The sequence below is a fragment of the Limulus polyphemus genome, unplaced genomic scaffold (genome assembly GCF_000517525.1).
Source record: "Limulus polyphemus unplaced genomic scaffold, Limulus_polyphemus-2.1.2 Scaffold6550, whole genome shotgun sequence".
Taxonomy (NCBI): Eukaryota; Metazoa; Arthropoda; class Merostomata; order Xiphosura; family Limulidae; genus Limulus; species Limulus polyphemus.
In genome coordinates this window covers 14251-33500 of record NW_013672160.1, presented here as the reverse complement: position 1 = coordinate 33500, position 19250 = coordinate 14251, and the positions used below count along the sequence as shown (strand labels likewise).

Here is a 19250-nt window from a genome sequence, read left to right as displayed (position 1 = left end):
AATTATGAGAAAGAGTTTATACCATACTTTTCACAAGAAGGTTCACTGGTTTATTGCAACAATATTGCTGAATTTATACCAATGCTTGGAGTTTCAGTCTATGAACCAAGTGAGTGGCGATTGTTCTTTGATTCCTCCAAAAGAAGTCTAAAAGGTGTTCTCCTTGTCAGTGGTAACATATATGTATCTGTTCCTATTGCTCATTCGGTTCACTTGAAGGAAACATACGAAAATCTTGAACTTCTTAATAAGGTCAAATACAGAGAACATGTTCCAAACCATACATACCTCTGCTGACACTAATAGCTATTTCTTGATCTTCATCTTTGCCATCTAACATTGTGTGCACTCTCTCCAGTCTTTATATATACCCCACTTGACTGCTCTCAGCAATATCTAAGTTGCAAAACTTTACTCTCCGTGTAAGCTGTCCATGACCTGAATCAGGGTGAGATCGAGTTCTTCAGGTGGCCTGAGGTATCTCTCTGGGATTTTAATTTTCATTCTGAAACAGGATGTTCTGGGGAGAATTTAGACTCCCTGTTTCCTGCTTGTTCTTTCACTAGTGGTGTATCATTGTCAGGATTATATATATTTGGACATTCAAAGGTTGGATCTGTTGTTGGATCTATGGGGTGCCAGGTACATACCTGTTAGCTCATTTAACAGGTCACAATGTTCGCGGATTCGTTTGACTCTTACTACTATTTTAAGATACATCTTTTCCCTTCACCTTTTGTCTGAGGCATATCACTGATCACCTCAACAATATGACGACAAACTGGGCCATTTACTGGTCACTACTATGACATGTTTGTCCTCTTCAGGACTTGCTTTGGTGTCATGGTTAGTCTGTTGCTGGGACTTGTTGAGTCGTAATGAATTTTTCGAGGGTATTCACTTACCTTCTTCTGCCCTTTGAGATTTACGGGAAGCGCATTTTCTTTGGCCTTATTTATTTGCTGGAATTCCAGAATCTTTAGAAGCCAGAGTTGATAAAACACATTTGCAGTCTTCTTTATTGTCTTTGGCTGCTCAACCCTATTCTACTTTCACTTGCACTTGTGCAGGTTCATCCCTTTGTGTCTCAAGGCCCCCTCCTTCCACTCCTCATTCCTTTATCTTAATCACTTCTGTCCTTATTCTTGGGAGATATTTTGCGGGCTGGTATGTGGACTTCTCTCAACACATTCATATCTCATTACCTTCACGATCTGGCAAGTTCCTCTTCAAAGGGACTTCAGCTTTTCCCTGTGGCTGTGTTGGCTACCTTTACTAGATTTTAACAGGGTTGTGAGTAGCGTGTTATCTGACTTACTGTTATTGTTTGTTTCTCTTCTAGGGTCCCTATTGATTTTTTTTTTGGATCCCACTCAGTGGCGAGCGCTGCTGAGTCGGGTATACTTGTATTTAAATTCTGCAATAGCAACCTTTATATTGGTTCCTGGTTGCAATGGGCTCTGTCAAGATGAGCTGTTACATAAGACCGTCTGGATCCAATTCTGGATGGTGATATCTTATTACAATATTTCTAATGGACTGCTGCTCATGGACTATCATGAGTAAAGCTAAAGCGGATTTTGCCAGTCCCTGCTGATCTTAGAGCTGAATCAGTCGAGATCAGTTTGCTTTTAAAAATTAGGGAACGTGGTTCACCTGTTGCACTGTCTCCGGAGCCCTGTTCCTCGGGACTCCCCAATGCATATGTTCCCCCTTACTTCTACTAGTGGATCTCGGGATTCCTTACCACACCCAGTTTCCAGTCGCTGGGGTGGAGGACACAGGATTTACCTTTGGAATGTTGAGTTTTCTCCACTCTCAGATAAGTTGGGGACCCTCCTACCTGGGTCCCTGGAAGTGTTTTCCCAGATGTCAGTAGGAGCAGGACCAGTAGGAGGGGGTCCACTATCTCCTCATAAATCCAAAAACGAAATCTTTGGTTCTTGGTGGGACAGTGTTCCACATCCTCTCCTTAATTCCATGGGTAAGTGGAATTCTTACAACAGACAACTGTTTGTAAATCCAAAGTGGATGAGTTCTGGACTTTGGTGGAATATGGCATATGATCCATCAATCCAGACCTGGGATGTTGCCTTTTAGATTTCTCCAGGTTTATCAGAAGGATTTTCCACTTTGGTCTTGCTTTCTTTCTTTCATAAGTCCAGTGGTTCAAAATGCATCATTCTATGGTTACTGGTAGGGATCCTATCACAAAGATATATATATATATCTGCAGTCCAACTGCCCTGGCCACCAACGTGGGATATGGGTACCATGACCCCTTAAATCCAACCCGAGTTGTAGAACCTCGGCTGTTTGGTCGAGGCTGGACCATCATACTTGTATTATATTCCACCCTTTTTAATTTTCTGCAGTGCTGAGAGAAGAGCATACCTGTTCTGGATGTAGTGCAGTGTTCCCCACTTTCATACCACTTCTCGTGGTACATATTTGTTCTCTGCAGACACTTTCTGTATGATCTCTGTCCTCACTGGCCCCTCCACCTTCTCAGTGTGGGAATCTAGCTATTAGTGTCAGTGGAGGTATGTATGTTTGGAAGTTATTATTTTCCTAAACTGAAAATGTATTTCCAAACATACTTACCTCTGCTGACACTCTCCCTCCCTTCCTCCATACTAAGAGCTGTTGTTAGTGACCAGAATGTGGTAAGCCCCAAACAAGTGATTTTATTGTCTGCATACAGTGCTTATATACAGTATCTGCATAGAGGGTGTGTGAGGGCCACAGTAAAGTTTTGCAAATTATATATTGCCGAGGGCAGTCAAGTGGGGAATATAAAGACTGGAGTAAGTGAACACAATGTTAGATGGAAAAGATGAAGATCGAGAAATAGCTATTAGTGTCAGCAGAGGTAAGTATGTTTGGAAACACATTTTCAATTTAGGAAAATGATAACATCGGCTACTTTCTGGAGTCTTAAAAGTCCTTTGTATGTTGTTGGGTCAACAATCTGGTTCTACAAAGTTTCCATGTATTTTGTGTGAATGGGACAGCAGAGCACACAATCAGCATTGGATAAAGAAGCAATGACCATGCAGAGTCAGCTTGATACCATGATCGAAAAACATTGAACGTGAAAGTTTGGTTAACACAAAGAAAGTCCTATTATCTCCACTTCACATAAAACTGGGCTTGATGAAGCAATTTGTAATGACCTTAGACAAAGATGGCAACTGTTTCAAATATTTATGAGGGCAATTCCCAGCTCTTCCAGAAGCAAAACTTAAAGAAGGGATTTTTGTTGGGCCTCAGATTAGGAAATTGACTTTAGATGAACAGACAATGAGGAAAGTTGAAAAAAAGAGATGTGGATTGCCTTTAAAGATGTTATTGACAACTTTTTAGGAAACAACAAGGACCCTGGTTACAAAAATATTGTTGATAACATGCTCGATAAATTCAAAAAGTTGGGTTGTAATATGAGCTTGAAAGTTCATTTCTTATACTCGCATATTGATTACTTCCCTGAAACCTTGGTGCCATCAGCGAAGAACAAGGAGAAAATGGAGAGGGGGTATCAGGGAAGGTGGAACATTCATTGAAACAAGATTCTCCAGATGCAATAAATAAAAGAAAGACCAAAACATGTAGTTTGAGACTAAAAGATGTAGATTTCACAAAAAAAATCAGGATGAATGAGGATGCATGTTCATTTGACATCAATGTTTTTCCCTTTTCTTCAATTTTTTTGTACTTTAACTATCATGATAATCAAAAATGTTCATTGTGGTAAATGAAATAATAATTTGAGTTTTTTTCTTCTCAATTTGTAAAATATCTTTGTGATAGAAAAAAATGAATATTTTTGAAATCTGCATAGCTGAATTATGGAAAATCTGTTATTAAAACCAAAACAACTTTTATGAAGTTTAAATTTGCAGGCCTGTGTAATTACTTCAGGCTCAGTAAGTAAAATATTTTAGAAAATATTTTAAATGGTCTAACACACAATTCACAAATTCTAACTTATCCCACAGATATTATGAAACTTCCCAAAACTCGTTGTTACTATTCTTATTTATTTCTCTGGTTTTTAATTAGTCTAAATGACCTATATATCAGTAGGGTGTAACGAAGGGTAGATTTTGACATTTGGTTGTACTAATTTGCATTACTCCCTAATGACATAACTGTAACTACTAGTTTATTTCTTTGAAAACCTTTTTATTTTATACGTAATCCACATATTTGAAACAAAACATTCACATTTAGTTAAAATGGTATATATATAACAGTAATAATGTTTTTATATTTTAAACAGCAATTAAAAATGCACATTGTTTATGAACCTGCATTTGATGCTACACGTATTATTAATATAGTTACATACTATAATATTATACTGCAAGAGTACCCTATTTCAGCCAATTAAAATAACTGCAGCTGAATTAAGCAAAACAAATTTTTATTCAGTAGTCACCATTCCAAGCAGGTTAACAATAATTTTTTTAACATAATATTGTTGATTAATTAAACAAACATTATACATTATTAATAATAGGTAATCAACATAACAGAACAGAGTAACACTAACAACTCAGCTTGAAAATAAATATGGACCTTCAACTATAACAAAAAGTTACAAGAGAGTATGTTTTTATAAGTCACTTTTCTTAATAGCATTGTTAATTAATTAGACATCTGCCATGGAGAAGGGAGTGTACAGTTACGCATGTGCTCCTTTTTCAACATTAAAGTTATAGTGTTAGCAAATATTTTTGGTTGTATGGAACAAGATGGTGTGTATTACATTTTAATGGTGTATGTGTGTGTTTTAACTAATTGACAGTATACAAATTGAAAGATAAAATTTTTCGTGTAACTGACATTTAATGTGCCACTACTATTTAAACATTGTTGAATAGTTTCTGTTAAGAGAAAAAACAAATCTAACTTTGCATGAATACCACCTGATGAACCTTCAAATGTTTATAACTATTTTTGAATTCCTGTCTTACAAATGAATCTTCCAACACAGGCTTCTATACCAGTGTATGTAATGTTAAAGTTAGTTTTTCCAATTTAGGAAAAGCTTATTTAATTGATTAATATAGAATTTCAACCAATAAACATTTCCACACATTCAAACAAATACATTTAATCCTATAAAATAAATTATTCAATTTTTCAGTTGGAAATTATAATTATACTTTTTTCATCTAATGGTAGCTAATGAGAACAGAGAAATTATCAGTTAGAATAAATGGGAGTTCTTTTGATTAGCTGTTAGAAAAAATTAGCTCTTTTGGTTGTTTTTTTATATTTCGATATTACATAGTCATTGAATATAAGATCAAAGTTGAAAATCATTTAACATAAAATCAAAGTTGAAAGGTAATTTAACATTATTATAATATATTTGGTTATTCTTATTAATGTTCACACATTTTGTTTTCCACAGACTATTGGTGCTGCTTTTGGAGCAAAAAAGATTCAGCTTGATGACAAACAGATAACAATGGGAATTTGGGTAAGTTGAACTTAAGTGACACATTGATCCAGTTTGCAAAATTCTAAACAGTTAAATATCAGTAAGATGAAAGTATTAAGAATGGATTGCAAATAATTTAGGTTTGTAGTTTTAAAATTGGATAGTGAGTTAAACTGTGGTCCAATATATATATTATTTTATGTTATTGTATCAAAGTAGCTCATTATTTAAGAAAATTTTCGTTCGTATTTGCAACTGTTTGTATTTTATAGAAAAAAGATTTGGAACAAGTTAAATCTGAGTATGGTGGTATGATTATGCTCACAATATGTGTATGTTCATTGAAAATGTTATTTAAAACAAATAAATATAATTACTTATTTAGTAGAATAATCATATTAAATGAATTACAAAGTAAAACTAAAGTAGAATGCAATAAACTATAAATCTAGAAGCATAAGATGCTGGTGCATAATCTCTTTGTTTTGTCTGACATTAGTTTAACCCAAAATGTCTCGTGTTGCATTTCGAAATTAAACAGAAGTTTTTATTGCAACTTAATTTTGAATTGTTTTTCTGTTAAACCAACATTTTTTTTTCAACCAGAGATGAGTTTAAAAAAACAAATAAACAATTGCAAAATAATGCATTGTTTGATAAATAACTAAATTATGCAGTGGGGTAGCTTGTAAACAGGCAGAGACATGTATTTATAGATATTTTAATTTTTTTTCCCATTTTATAATTCTGTGATGTATCAACTGTGTTATAATAATTCTGTTACTGGATTGAATCTTTTTTTTTTTACTTTGCAAACAGCTATGCGCAATTTAAGCAGTTCTTTTCAATTTTATGATTTTAATTTTGTAGATTTTTTCAAAATTCTAATAGCCTACAAGGTTTTTAGTTCAAATTTTAATTTATAATAAACAAGCTGAGGTACCCATCCTTTGTTTGAGTTATGAATTAATAAAATGTGTGGTGGATGCTATGATAAATAACACAAAAATTCTAACTTTCACACAATTTATTTATAACAAAACATATTATTACAGTATTCATTATTACCTTACCAAACATTTTGTATAAGCTTTAAGAACTCAATATGTATATACTTCAAACATGGTATACACTGTGCAATGGTCAGGGTGATTTTGTAGGAAGAGATAGTGGCCAAAGTAGTGATAGTTGGAGTGCTTTCTGTTACCCATTTTCAACACCCACCTCTTAATGTCCTTCCACAATGTTTCAAGTGATTAGTTAATTGATGGTCATTAGCCGCAGAAGTGTCTTACGGGCCAAAGTTGAAAGGTTACAGCTCAAAGTAGGAAGTGGGTATAACTAAAAAAAACAGCTCTTCATATCAGCCTTATTGTGGCTGTTGGAGTAGAAACTTCAGCTGAGTTTATGTATTATTACAATAGTGGTGGCCATATTATTCATTGCATTACCCCATAGAGAATGCTAGCACACTGTCTGAAATGTATAAGACATTTATGTGGCCTTCCCCGACACTTTGTTTATGTTGTGTTATAGAAAATTTAATAAAGTTTTTTTCTATTTGATGTAAGTAAGTGGTGCAATCTGTGAATGTGTAGTTAACGGTAACTTAGTCAAAGGTAGTAAGTGCTCAATAACAGCAATAATTGGGGGTGGAGAAGCAAAAATACAAATACAAATTTATATTGGAGGTGTTAGCATAGTTAGGATCATTTTGTTTTGTTTTTTACTGTGTTAACCTATGTTTAATTAGTTTTCCAAAGTAAGCTCTGTGAAAGGAGGAAAATATAAGTTATTCTATTAAGTACTTGCACAGTGAATGTTTTTCTCTTAGTGAAGAAATGATTCTATGTTATTTACATTGTAACATTATTTTCTGTAAAAAGTAAGACTAGATTTCACGTTTTGATTTTGTTCTACAAATACCATGGTAAGATACATTTTCTCCTTTATTTATCTCCAAGGATACTGCTGGAAGTGAACGATATGAAGCAATGAGTAAGATATATTATCGAGGTGCCAAAGCAGCTATTGTCTGTTATGACCTCACAGATAGCAGCAGTTTTGAAAGGGTTAAATTTTGGGTGGATGAATTAAAGAAATTTGAGGAGGTTTGTATGGACATTATCTTTACATTTGTTGGCAGTAAAATCAGAGAAGGAAATATGAATAATCTAAAAAGTCTCTGTAAGATTTATTATGTACATGTTTTTGCATCAATTTTTTGTTTTAAATGGACATCAAAGAGTTTCAGAAGTTTGATAGAAGAAATGAATAACAGTCATCAAAGCAAACAAGGTAACAATTTCATTGTTACAATAAAACTTTGTATATGTCAAAGACAAAAATGATTTACTAGGGGATAAACTCGTGCTTTGCATATGATGTATGTACTAAAATTATTTGACTGTTGAAACATTGTTTAACAAACAAAGTTAAAAAGTGAAGCATGTGCCGTGCCACATGAGCCAAAGTCCAAATATTTTTTTTATGTGAGTAGCATTATTAAGTGGAATACTATATATTTAAGAAGGGCATATATTTTAGATATATAATTTCTTTAAATAATGCTGTTACTGTATTATGTAGTTGGATATGAATAAAACAGTTGTACTTAGATTTAAAGTAAAGACCTGTAAAAACATGGAATCACTATAAATGAAATAAGTGTCTGTACACAAAATGTTTTGTATAAATACCTATTGGTTATGAACATGTACTTCGAAAAGTAGATATGAGTAGACAAGAGGTCTCAACAGAATGTAGTAGGGGAGGGGCTACATTTGCAAAACGTATCGATATCTCAGCAAATCAAAAAAGTTGGAGATTCTAGCTTGTAAATGTCTGAAATGTGAGTTTCTAATTCGTTAACCACTATAAACATTGTTTGGTAAGTGGAATAAAATATTTACTGAACAATAAAACAAGGAGACATGCCATATGATTCACTAAAAAGAAAAACATATATTAAAATTTGTATTATAAACTACATTGTGATGCCGATCTGATTGACATATAATGATGATAGTTATTTGATTACATTTTGGTTCAATTTTTTGTTGTTATGTACAAGCTACACAATGGACTATCCGAAGCTTTGCCCACCACAACTATTGAAACTCAATTTTTAGTGTTTAAAGCCTGCAGACATACCACCGAGCTACTGGGGGGGGGATTAAATTTTGAAAATAACTCTCCAAAATGCCATGACATGCACCTTTTGACCTTTCGATAGCTAGAGGGTTAATTACATAGGGTTTTTTCTCTGTGTGTTATGTGTGTTTTCTATAATTACATCGATAATGATTTGTATACTAGGATTGTATGATTTACCTATGTGGAACAAAAAAAGACTTAGTTCAGGAGGACCGGCAATGCAGGAAAATTGATTACCACACTACCACTGACTATGCTGATGAGATTGGTGCTAATCTTTTTGAAACATCTAGTAAGACAGGGGAATGTGTTCGTAAGTTGTGGTTGAATCCATCAAGTAGTTGTTTTTCTCAATGCTATGAAATAGTTTTAAGATAGCTTTCTTTATGCTCATAATCAACAGGTGATAATGCTTTGTAGTGTTCAAAACACCATCAGGTTTAGTAAAAGTTACCATTTACAATTAATATGTTTTAATATCCAAGTACATTCAATATAACCTTCTCAGTGGCTTTCAAAGTGTTCTTTATTTTGTTCTTAATAGGAATTACTTTATTAATTTTACAAATTATTTTTTACATTTATCTAACAAAAACTATGAAAGAAACAATCATGCTACAGTTATAATATTTTGTAAATAAGTTATATGATTTATTGGAAAAAAAGCTTCATGATAGTCTATTAACTGTGGATATCTGTAACTGTAATAGTTGGTGAGGTTTGACTGTTTCGTATACTTCTATTCACAGGGGAGCTGTTCACGCAAATAGCAATGGATTTTGTGAATAAATATGTGCCTTCTTCAAAAGGTATTGGTGTAAATGCATTTTAAAGTACTGTAAATAAAATTTTGTTGAATACATAGCAGAAGTACTTATAAGCATTTGTTTCCTACTTTGAAGTACTCTTTCAAACTGTTTCAGGACACAAAATAATTATCCATTAATTTTATGGTTTTGATATAGAACTTTAAATACCGAACTTAGCTGTTATGATTTTGTTCAAGTTGTGGTACTCCAACTCCATAACATTGTCAGATATCTTGATTAAATTATGGATGATTTGAAGCTATGGTAAGTATTTTATATTTATTCACAACAATAAAACTAATATCACCAAGTTTTACACAAAATAAAGTGCACAATTCTTTAACACAAAATGATGTTTTGTAATAAATTGTTTGACTATGATAGTTCTGAATTATATTGTACAGACCACTTGAAGTTTAGTGTTTCAATGTTGTAGAAACTGTTTAAAAACAACAATACCACAGTGTATCATAAAACTTTTTCAGAAAAAATGCCACAATTTGTTGTAATTAAAAATAAGTGAACAAGAAATTAGCTCAATGAAGACTACAATAAAAATTTATTTTCAATCAGTATTTTTACATGTTTTTTTTCCGTAGAAAAAAATGAAGATTTAATTTTAGAAAGTCCAGGAAAGAAGTCCACATTCTGTTGTTCAAGCTAAGGATACCCTACCTTGGAAGAAGAAAGTATTAAACAATACATATCATTTACGTTCATGTAAAAAAAAATAGAGAGAACATCTCCAAGATCAAGTTTTTGAACAGTGAATAGAAATGCCAATATATTACATATAGTTGGTTACAGTATGTTGATGCCTAGGAGGTTGTTCCAACAGAACTGAAGCCTGCCACTGAATATAAAATTGAACTGGGTGATCGTGACAAATATTAAGCAAGTGTTGTGTAATATTAGTGCCTTCTATTATTTAGTAAATTTTGAATGTTGACTTGAACTATTTGTGCAAGTATAATTATTAATATTATAAAATACTGGGGTGTCTTGCTGTTATTCTTTATGGCATATAACAATAATTTAGTTTTTGGAATATCCAAATTTGTATCAAGTTGGTAATCATTGTGGAAATATGTGATTTGACATAGATTTTGTTTTTATCTATAATTTGGAGTGATTTCCTTTACACACACATACACACAGATATATATATATTTATATATATATATAACTTTCACTATTTCCCATCTTCGGGGAGTGGTGATTAAAACCTTCAGGGAATATTTGTCCATTTTTTAACATAAAAAAAGATATAGTGCAATAGCTTTTTTACATTATTAATTTTACTAGTACCTTATTCTTTTGCTCATTTTGTAACGTGAGTTAACTTGAAGTTGATTTAATCCATTACTTCTCCAACAACCACTTAATTAGAAATGTATTTAGAGTTTCTCCTGATTAAAGAAGAGGAATGATTGTTCGACTTCTAGAAAGAAACAAGGTCCTCAATTGAGGTATTAATACTGGTAGTGGTTACCTGCATGAAGGTTTTCTACGTACCAATCAACTATTACAGTGCAAAAATATAAACAAAATAATTCAATATTTCAACAATACTTATTTCAACAATAAGTTGTTGGTAGAATTATTTATAATAATGTTTAACTTGTTGCTAATGGAAGACATGTTAGGTTTTTAGTATTTTTACTGGAGCAGTGTATACATTAGAATGTTTATTATAACTCTGTAGAAACATCACTGTTAAAAATGAATTTTTCTTCTTTTTTTTTGGCTTTTTTTTTTTAATCTTTCAAAATGAAGTTTCTTTCTAAGTTTTCGTTTTAGTAATGAGAGATGTTATAAGCCAAGAACACAGAAAGCCTCTAGTGGATTAATTTGGTATGTTCTCACTCACACAACAAACACAGCTGTGAAAAAGGTTATTTGGGTTCAGTTTTTTTTTTTTTGTTTGTGCATCTGTTTTGTAACGACTGAAACCTAGTTAAAATATTAATAAAAATGTTTAGTTGATAAGTTGAATATTCAAAGTTAATTTCTTCCAGAAACATCCACTGGTATTTTTTTAGATATGATTGGTTTGATATAAAATGTAGCAGTTTTTTGTCATGACTGTATAAGATAAAAATGTGAAACTAAATGGTTTTAATTTCTAAAGAGATTAAGTTCTTTTTTATGAATATGAAGGTTATGATTATTTTAAATCATTCAAGTATTCTACTTATTATCCAAACAAATGTTCCAGAAATTATCTGATTTTTGTTTTTCTTACAGAATCTATTCATTACTTGAAAGATCTCCATCACCTTATTGTTTACTTTTCACTAACATTTTATAAAATCCATCCAATAATTAAGCTTCTCCCATGTTCAGCATAGTTAAAATAGTAGCTTTTAGACGTTTCTTAGTCTTTGTACAGCTATAGTTTATAAATGCTATAATCAAGCTTATTCTGGGCTGTAGCAATGATTATGAAATGCTGCAGTTTGACCAAGATGCAACATAAAGACATTTGATAAGAAAGGAAACTTGTGTTAACTAATTTCTGCTCATCTTATGTCTGTCTAGGTATCAACTTATGCTACAATCCATTCATTACTAAAGGTACTGTGTTATTTTTCTAATGCTAACTTGAAAATTTGCTATCTACCAAAGGCTACTTAACACTATTCAATCACATATTTATTTACACCTTTCCCCGTTCTAGATCTTTTAATGGTTTACATGGATATGCTTAATTGACTACTTAACCTATTTGCCATACGCTTTGAGCATCACATGTAATGTTCACATGAAGCTCTTCTAATCTAATACGTTGAATCAAAACAACCAGTTCTTATTACCACATTCACAACCATCAGCTGCATATCAGTAAATGTAGCTGTGTATCACATATGATACTTAGGCGCTTTAGCATAATGTCCCGTGAATCACAAGTGATGCACAGGACAGTGTAGGGTTAAAGAAGTTAGAATGTTACTCTTATATTTCATTAAGCCTATATCTTAGAGTTCGATAACATTTAACATAGATTTGTTTTAAAAGTGACTTTGTGAAAGAATGTGCAGGTAAAATCGTTTCTTGTTAACTGAGTTACCATTCATTTTTACCCATGAGAAACGGAATATATTTGAAAAATGATGGACTATTTATCATTACTTGTAGCTAGTAAAAACATGTTTAGAATACGAGTCATTATTAAGGTAGCAGTTAGATAAATGAGACAGTATTTGAAAGCTATGCACTATGGTTAATGGTTTTTATGGTAAAATTCTTTCGATATTGATATTGTATTAAATGACATCATAACGTTGAACTAATTCTAAATAGATAGTGAAACGGTATGCGTTAATTATTATTATTTTTTACTTTCTGCAATTACATAAAACATTTTTCTTATACATTTTTATACAGGAAATGTAGTAATGTTTGTTTAAAATCTGGAATCAAAGATATTTTACCTACAATTTGTTCTAAAGCAGAAGGCCAGTAGTAGTTGTTAAATCTGTACGGTAAACATGAACAAGAAAGATAAAATAAAAGGGTCAACTAATTTATATAATGTCTAATGATGTGGTATCAAAAACAGGGGCCATGTTATATAAAAGGGAAAACCCTGAAAAAATGTAGCAGTGGATAATTTGAACAAGAAATAATTTGATATATTGGCACCCTTTTTTATAGCAACTGGAATAAACAGTGTTTAGATCTCGAAATGGCGTATTTAAGCGTTTTACACTCACAAAAAACAAACGTATCAATCTGTAGGTATTTCAAGAACTTGTAGCTACAACTCTATTCAAAAGTGTTTAGATCTGTTTACGAACATAAGAATAGTGGTACTCCAGCATTCGGAACAACACCACCAGGCATGGCCAGAAATTCACTCCTGTAGATAGTGTTACTTCATCCACTAACTTGGCTGGAGTCGCTGTTATGCCTATGGATGAAAGTAAAACATCTTTTAGAAAACAGTTCTCGTCTCCTCCCAGTGGCATAGCGGTATGTCTCCGGACTTACGCTGCTAGAAACCGGGTTTCGAAACTCGTGGTGGGCAGAGCACAGATAACTTTTTGTGTAGCTTTGTGCTTAATAATAAACAATAACAGTTCTGGTCCTCGGCACTATAATTTATGTTAAGTGAAATTGTGTCGTGACCTTTTAACAGTAGCAACTTAGACAATTATTACACAGTAAGACAACCCTTTATAGCAAAGTGTTGCCAAATGAGCACGTGTATGCACCGAGTATAGAAGATTTTATAGATCACTGACCTCTTGAACTAAATTTCTTCGTTTTGTTCATTCAATGAAAATGAAGTTAGCTGTTGTTTCTAAAACAATGTGTAGTGTTACATGTTTATCGTTGATTGTTTCATCTAAAGGAAACACAATTGTACTGATATCTGCCAGTGTTTTGTAGAAGGCAAATCAAGTTGAACATTTTTTATGGTGATCTTCCTGGGCTTTCCGTTATATATGTAGATTAATTTTTTTATCATCTGACAGATCGCCCGCCATCCCTGTAGCTTTGTCTGTTTATCTTTGAAAAGTTGCCCTAGTGAATGTTGTTTTAAAGTCGAACCGTTGTATAATGTCAGATTCAAAACGATTTCACGACAAAAGTCGTATTAACTAGTTTTTCGTCAATAGTGAAATATATTTATAAGTTTGTATGTTTTGAGGAATGAGGAAAACAAATTTCTCTTAACTCCACTCTGTGTTTTACTGTCTTGAGCCATTTTGTCTAACTTTCACAATATGCATGGGAGAGTAAGTAGCAAAGAAAGCATCCCTATAACGTTATAGAATTGTGTTACTAGGCCTAAACATATAGAAAACAATGTGACTTGCCATTGAGTAGTAACAACAATTTATTAATATTTCAACAGATTTGCGATACATTTAACTTGTTTCTCATACAAGGGTGAATCATCTGGGAAACTGTAAATAGCGCAATAAATGTTATTAGTAAAACGATATCAACAATTACTTTTAGGTTTAAGATGATTCGCCTTTTCAATGTTTCTCTCTTCATGCAAATATAATGAACGGGTTCTCAATAAAGTTAGAAATAATAATTTAACAAAGTATTCCAACTTTTAAATAGTGCAACTAGGAGACCTTTAGTTAACTTATCAACAAGACATGAAGGTGGTGGGTGTGGGTCTGTGTTTGTTTGTAATTAAGCACAAAGCTATACAATGGGCTATATGTACTCAGCCCACAACGGGTATCGAAACCCGGATTCTAGCGTTGTAAGTCCGCAGACATGCCGCTGTGCCACTGGGGGGGGGGTGTCTGTGACCTTTTGAGAGAATACTAACGGTTCATATTTTTGCGAAATTCGTTAAAACAATTGCATGGTTAAAATAAGTTGAAGTCACTTACGGGTTGAAGCGATAAGTAAATTTTAAAATCGACCACGAAATAACATGAATTACATTCTGTAAAAAAAAGTATTATTGAGTTTTGGAGATATTATTTACAGCTTACTTTTCATCACCCTTCGGTCTGTGCCAGTGTTAAAAGAATAATAGAAACAAAAACCATTAACAAGTTTTCATACACAAATAATAAGTTTTGAAAAAATTGCATTTTCTTAAGACTTTCTGAGAAGCACTGTCGTGATAGGTAGGTTTTGATATTTTGTTGGACGATTCGTTATGACTGGTTGTGAGCCGCAGCTGCGTGTCGGTTGGTTGTCTTAAGTAGGTCACTGTGTCTTAGTGTGGCAGTTGGAGAGAGTGCCAAAGACGTGTTTCCTCAGTACTGTCTCAATCATCACGTGAACATGAACCTGCTGGAATTTTCGTTCGGTCTTCTCGTTTGTTTTCTTTTTTTTATATCAGCAGGTAAGTGATTATTTTTATTCAAGTCGGACTTCAGACTTTTTTTTTTTTATAGTTGGGCTATAATACGAAATAATCTACTAGATAGAAAACTATCCGAGTTTTCTTAACATATTATTTTACATGACTGATTTCTGTTCTCCCTTTATAAAAGCGATTGATTTCCCGACATAAAATGTTTAATGTAGCTTTGGATTGAGGTTTGCATGTCCAGAGCTAAAACCAAGTCCCCCGGTGGTACAGCGGTTAGTCTTTACACTTACAACGCTAAAATTCAGGGTTCGATTCCCCACGATGCGGATAGCCCAAGGTGGCTTTGCTCTAAAAACAAATAACAGCTAGAACTACTGTTTGTGTAGCATGCATCTGAGAAACCTGTATTTTACACAGTCTAGTGAAGTTATTATAGTTTTGGATAAAAGCATATAGTTACTCTTTCTGAAAAAAGGGAGTTTTTATGTTCAAACAGAGTTTAATCTTTTAGGGCGTTAGAAAATAGTTAACAATGACTTAATATTTAGGTGTAGTCAGTAATAAAAGTAGGTTTACCGTGGTTCTACCTTTCTACCTACGCATAGCTGACTTGTATACAGATACTGTTGTAATATTATTGTATTATTTGCTACGTGGGGTTGTTTTTTTTTTTGTTTTTTTCTCTTGCCACCTTAAAATAACGTATTCCATAGAATCTGCAAATTAAGAAAACACCTGGCACTTTCAAGAGCACCCAAATAAAATTGACAAGGAAACAAAAGTAAAAGTTACTAGAGGTAGATAATAGTGATTTTCACCTTATACTACTGTGATGTCGTGTCATTTAGGGATTCAAGAAGGCAGTAACTTAGTGATTTATAGACTTAACGAGTGGAATTATCAGCAATTTTAAGTTACCAAAAATGAGGACATGAGCCCTACATTTTAAAGTAACTAAAATTGAAGAAAATTGTTAGAAAAAGATCAAATTAAAAGAGATAGCAAAGATCACGTCATACACTAGCACTAGGATAGTAAGAAGAAGAAAAAAAATCATGTACTTTCAAAGTTGCTTGACGGAAAAAAAGGAAAAAGGTTGAACATATAACAAGAAACTAATGGAAATTAACCAGGAGTTTTAATATCACTGGACGTTAACAGCATATTAGGCATTACCTTTATGGGTTTAGGGTTAATATTGCTTCCCTCTTTATATCGGGCATTACCTTTAGGAACTTAGTGTAAAGATTCTCGCCTCTTTAATGCCACCAGAAAGTAGAATAGTACATAACAAGTATTCGAATATCTCGGAGTGTTGGAGGAAAATTACTTTTCAGGTCATCAGAAATAAATGTCATGCACTATCATTGGGAGTGAAAGGAAGATGACCTACATCTTTAGTCTCTCTGGCAGTGTCAAAGATATATATATAGATTTTGGGTCACTGTCTAACCAAAATTCATGTTTCAAGTAACAGAAAACCTGTTGAATTTATATTTTTATTCTTCTAACAATTTATTCGTAGAAAGATTAAATAAATTTTTCAATGATTTATGTAGGAAGGATGAAGCCTCATGAATACTAGTATTTCTAAAAGGATTGAAACATTTGATTGTATTTTTTCTTTAATCATTATATTTCTAAAGTGGGTTTGAAGCATTGATCATCTTGAGAAAGACTTAAACCTTGACCATATGTTCTGTCAATTCTTAGTCGCTAAAATGATTGAAACATTGACCACCCTTTTTTCAATTCAAATATTTATAGAACTACTGACTGACTAGCATTTTTCACCAAGTGTTTTAATATTTTGACAAAGATGCATCAATATTTTATCTACCTGTTTAAGGTGGAAGAGGATTGAACTATTGACAAGTTTGAAAAATTTGATTTAATATGTTAAAAAAAAGGGGAATTCAAAATTAATTAACTTATTGATCTAACAAACCTTAACTTCATGAAATACTGATTCTCTCTCCTATATATATATATATATCTTGAAAATATAACAACCTTTCCTTCCACTAATACTAATATACTTAGAAAGATTTAAGCATTAAACTTATTATTATTAAATTTTAACATCTTTAAAACAATTGAAACATTTATCCAAAGTTTTTATAACTTGAAGATGATTGATACATTGTTTGACTTTTCTTCTACAAATTTTATACGTTGAACAAGTTTGAAATCTCGACTACAGTTAATTATTACCCAGCTTTTTGTCTATTTTTAATGTCTAGTTCTTCATTTTTTGAGGAAATTATAAAATATTTTTATATACACTTCATTTTCGTAGCTGATCCAGTATCATTACTAGTAAAAAGAAAGCTTAAATTTTTAGCCTTTGTTGATGATGATTCTTACACAATGCCAGCTGAGTTCAACATTTATGTTTTAGTTGAAATAATATTCGTATTGTCCCCGGTGACTCAACGATAAATCTTAGAGCTTTTAACAATAAAAATCGGACTTCGATACCTGTGGTGGGTAGAGCACGGATAGCCCATTGTGTAGCTTTTTGTTTAAAAACAAATATATAATATTTATATTATTCACCATGAGTCTTATACACGTACTTGTTAACCAATGATAATTTCTGCTTATTTGTAATTTTAAGGACTTCAAGTACAAGTAACATATGAATAAATTAAGGTAACATATCTAATATTATGTGACAACTCTTAACAGAATCCAGTTAAGTCACCAGTTCATACATTCTAAGTTACATTAAATGTATGAATATTTTGTTCCTCATCTTGTTTACGGCAGTTGTCATTGTAGGTGGACGTAAGTTATATTTTCACCCCTGTGTGTGTGTTTGTCAGCAAGATTTCTCGAAAACAGCCGAATTATTTGGACGAAAGTTGGTATACATTTGGACTATGACACAATTTATAAGTGACTAGTTTTTGAAGGGCCAAGGTCACTAAAATAAAAAAATCCCTATCTGTTAACATGGGGACCGATTTTAGCTCAGTCAAAAATTATCACATTTTGAAAGTCGAATATGATCAACGCTGCGTGGCGGAGGTATGCTCTCTACTGAGTTCCCTCTAATTTGTTATGTTTTTTAATGCAATTTTCAAATAAAAAGTGGTTTTGTTTGTTTGAAGTTAAGCACAAAGCTATACAATTGGCTATCTGTGGTTTGCCCGCTACGGGTATGGAAACCCGGTTTCCAGCGTTGTAAGTCGGCAGACATACCGCTGTGCCACTGGAGGGGTGCGGGGGCTATATAAAAAGTGAAGTTTATCAGAATTACATATTTTGTTCCATGTTGTTTCGAGGCTTTCTCAGAGTTATTAGAAAGTTCTCTTGGTAAATTTGTACTCTTTTAATATCTTTTCTTTTATATTCGCTATTTTTAAGGTGTACAAATAGTCCACTTTTTAATAGATGCTTCAAGATGAAATTGGCTCTGATTTAAATTACATTTATCCCGATACCTTCCGAACGTGAATATTATTTCCAACAAAACCGTGCTCTTACTCATCACAGTAGATAGGTTTGAGATTGACTTAATAATGTGTTCCCTAGTCAATAGATTGGCTGCCACGTTCTCCTGACCTCAACCCGCTCGACTTCTTGTGGGTATTTCTAAAAAACAAGGCCTACTGCACACAACCGAACTATATTGGAGAATTAACAGATAAAAATATAGTTGCAGAATGCGCCAATATTATAACAGGTCAGTTAAGAATAGTCAGACTTTTTTATCAACTGAAGTACTGTTGTTACGACAGCGGAAATCACGTGACTCTAGGAGCATGTGCGCTGGAGTTTCTCGAAGGATCATGAATTTGCCGGCAACTCTAGTCTGATCGAGATGCCCTCTTTTTTAATATATAAGCCTGGAAGAGAGGCCAGTGATAGGCAGATAGATAATTGAGTCAAGCTAACAGTAGGCACCGTATGTAAAGTGTGTGAATCACTGTGATTTATAGCGTGTGTTATAAGAGTTAAGTTTAAAGTGACTGTGGAAATACTGTGTATTACTAAAGTTTGTATCGAGGAAGAATAAACTGGGTTAATC

The 19250-nt window shown here is 32.8% G+C and overlaps 1 protein-coding gene and 1 long non-coding RNA gene across 8 annotated transcripts in view; both read left to right on the top strand.

Annotated features, from left to right (window-relative positions):
• The window catches only part of LOC106473843 (ras-related protein Rab-24-like), a 21177-nt gene extending 9630 nt beyond the window's left edge, over nt 1-11547 (top strand). For all 7 annotated transcript variants that reach the window (XM_013934522.2, XM_013934519.2, XM_022402227.1 and 4 more), the window contains exons 4-8: nt 5423-5491; nt 7417-7563; nt 8771-8921; nt 9358-9417; nt 10017-11547. In XM_013934522.2, the coding sequence (XP_013789976.1) occupies nt 5423-5491; nt 7417-7563; nt 8771-8921; nt 9358-9417; nt 10017-10081 (492 nt within the window). In that variant the 3' untranslated portion in view covers nt 10082-11547. The remainder of the gene's footprint in view (nt 1-5422; nt 5492-7416; nt 7564-8770; nt 8922-9357; nt 9418-10016) is intronic.
• A 3332-nt stretch (nt 11548-14879) lies between these two features.
• LOC106473844 overlaps nt 14880-19250 on the top strand; it is an 11979-nt gene continuing 7608 nt past the window's right edge. Inside the window, exons 1-2 of the long non-coding RNA XR_001291709.2 lie at nt 14880-15244; nt 17987-17988. This is a non-coding gene — a long non-coding RNA (uncharacterized LOC106473844). The remainder of the gene's footprint in view (nt 15245-17986; nt 17989-19250) is intronic.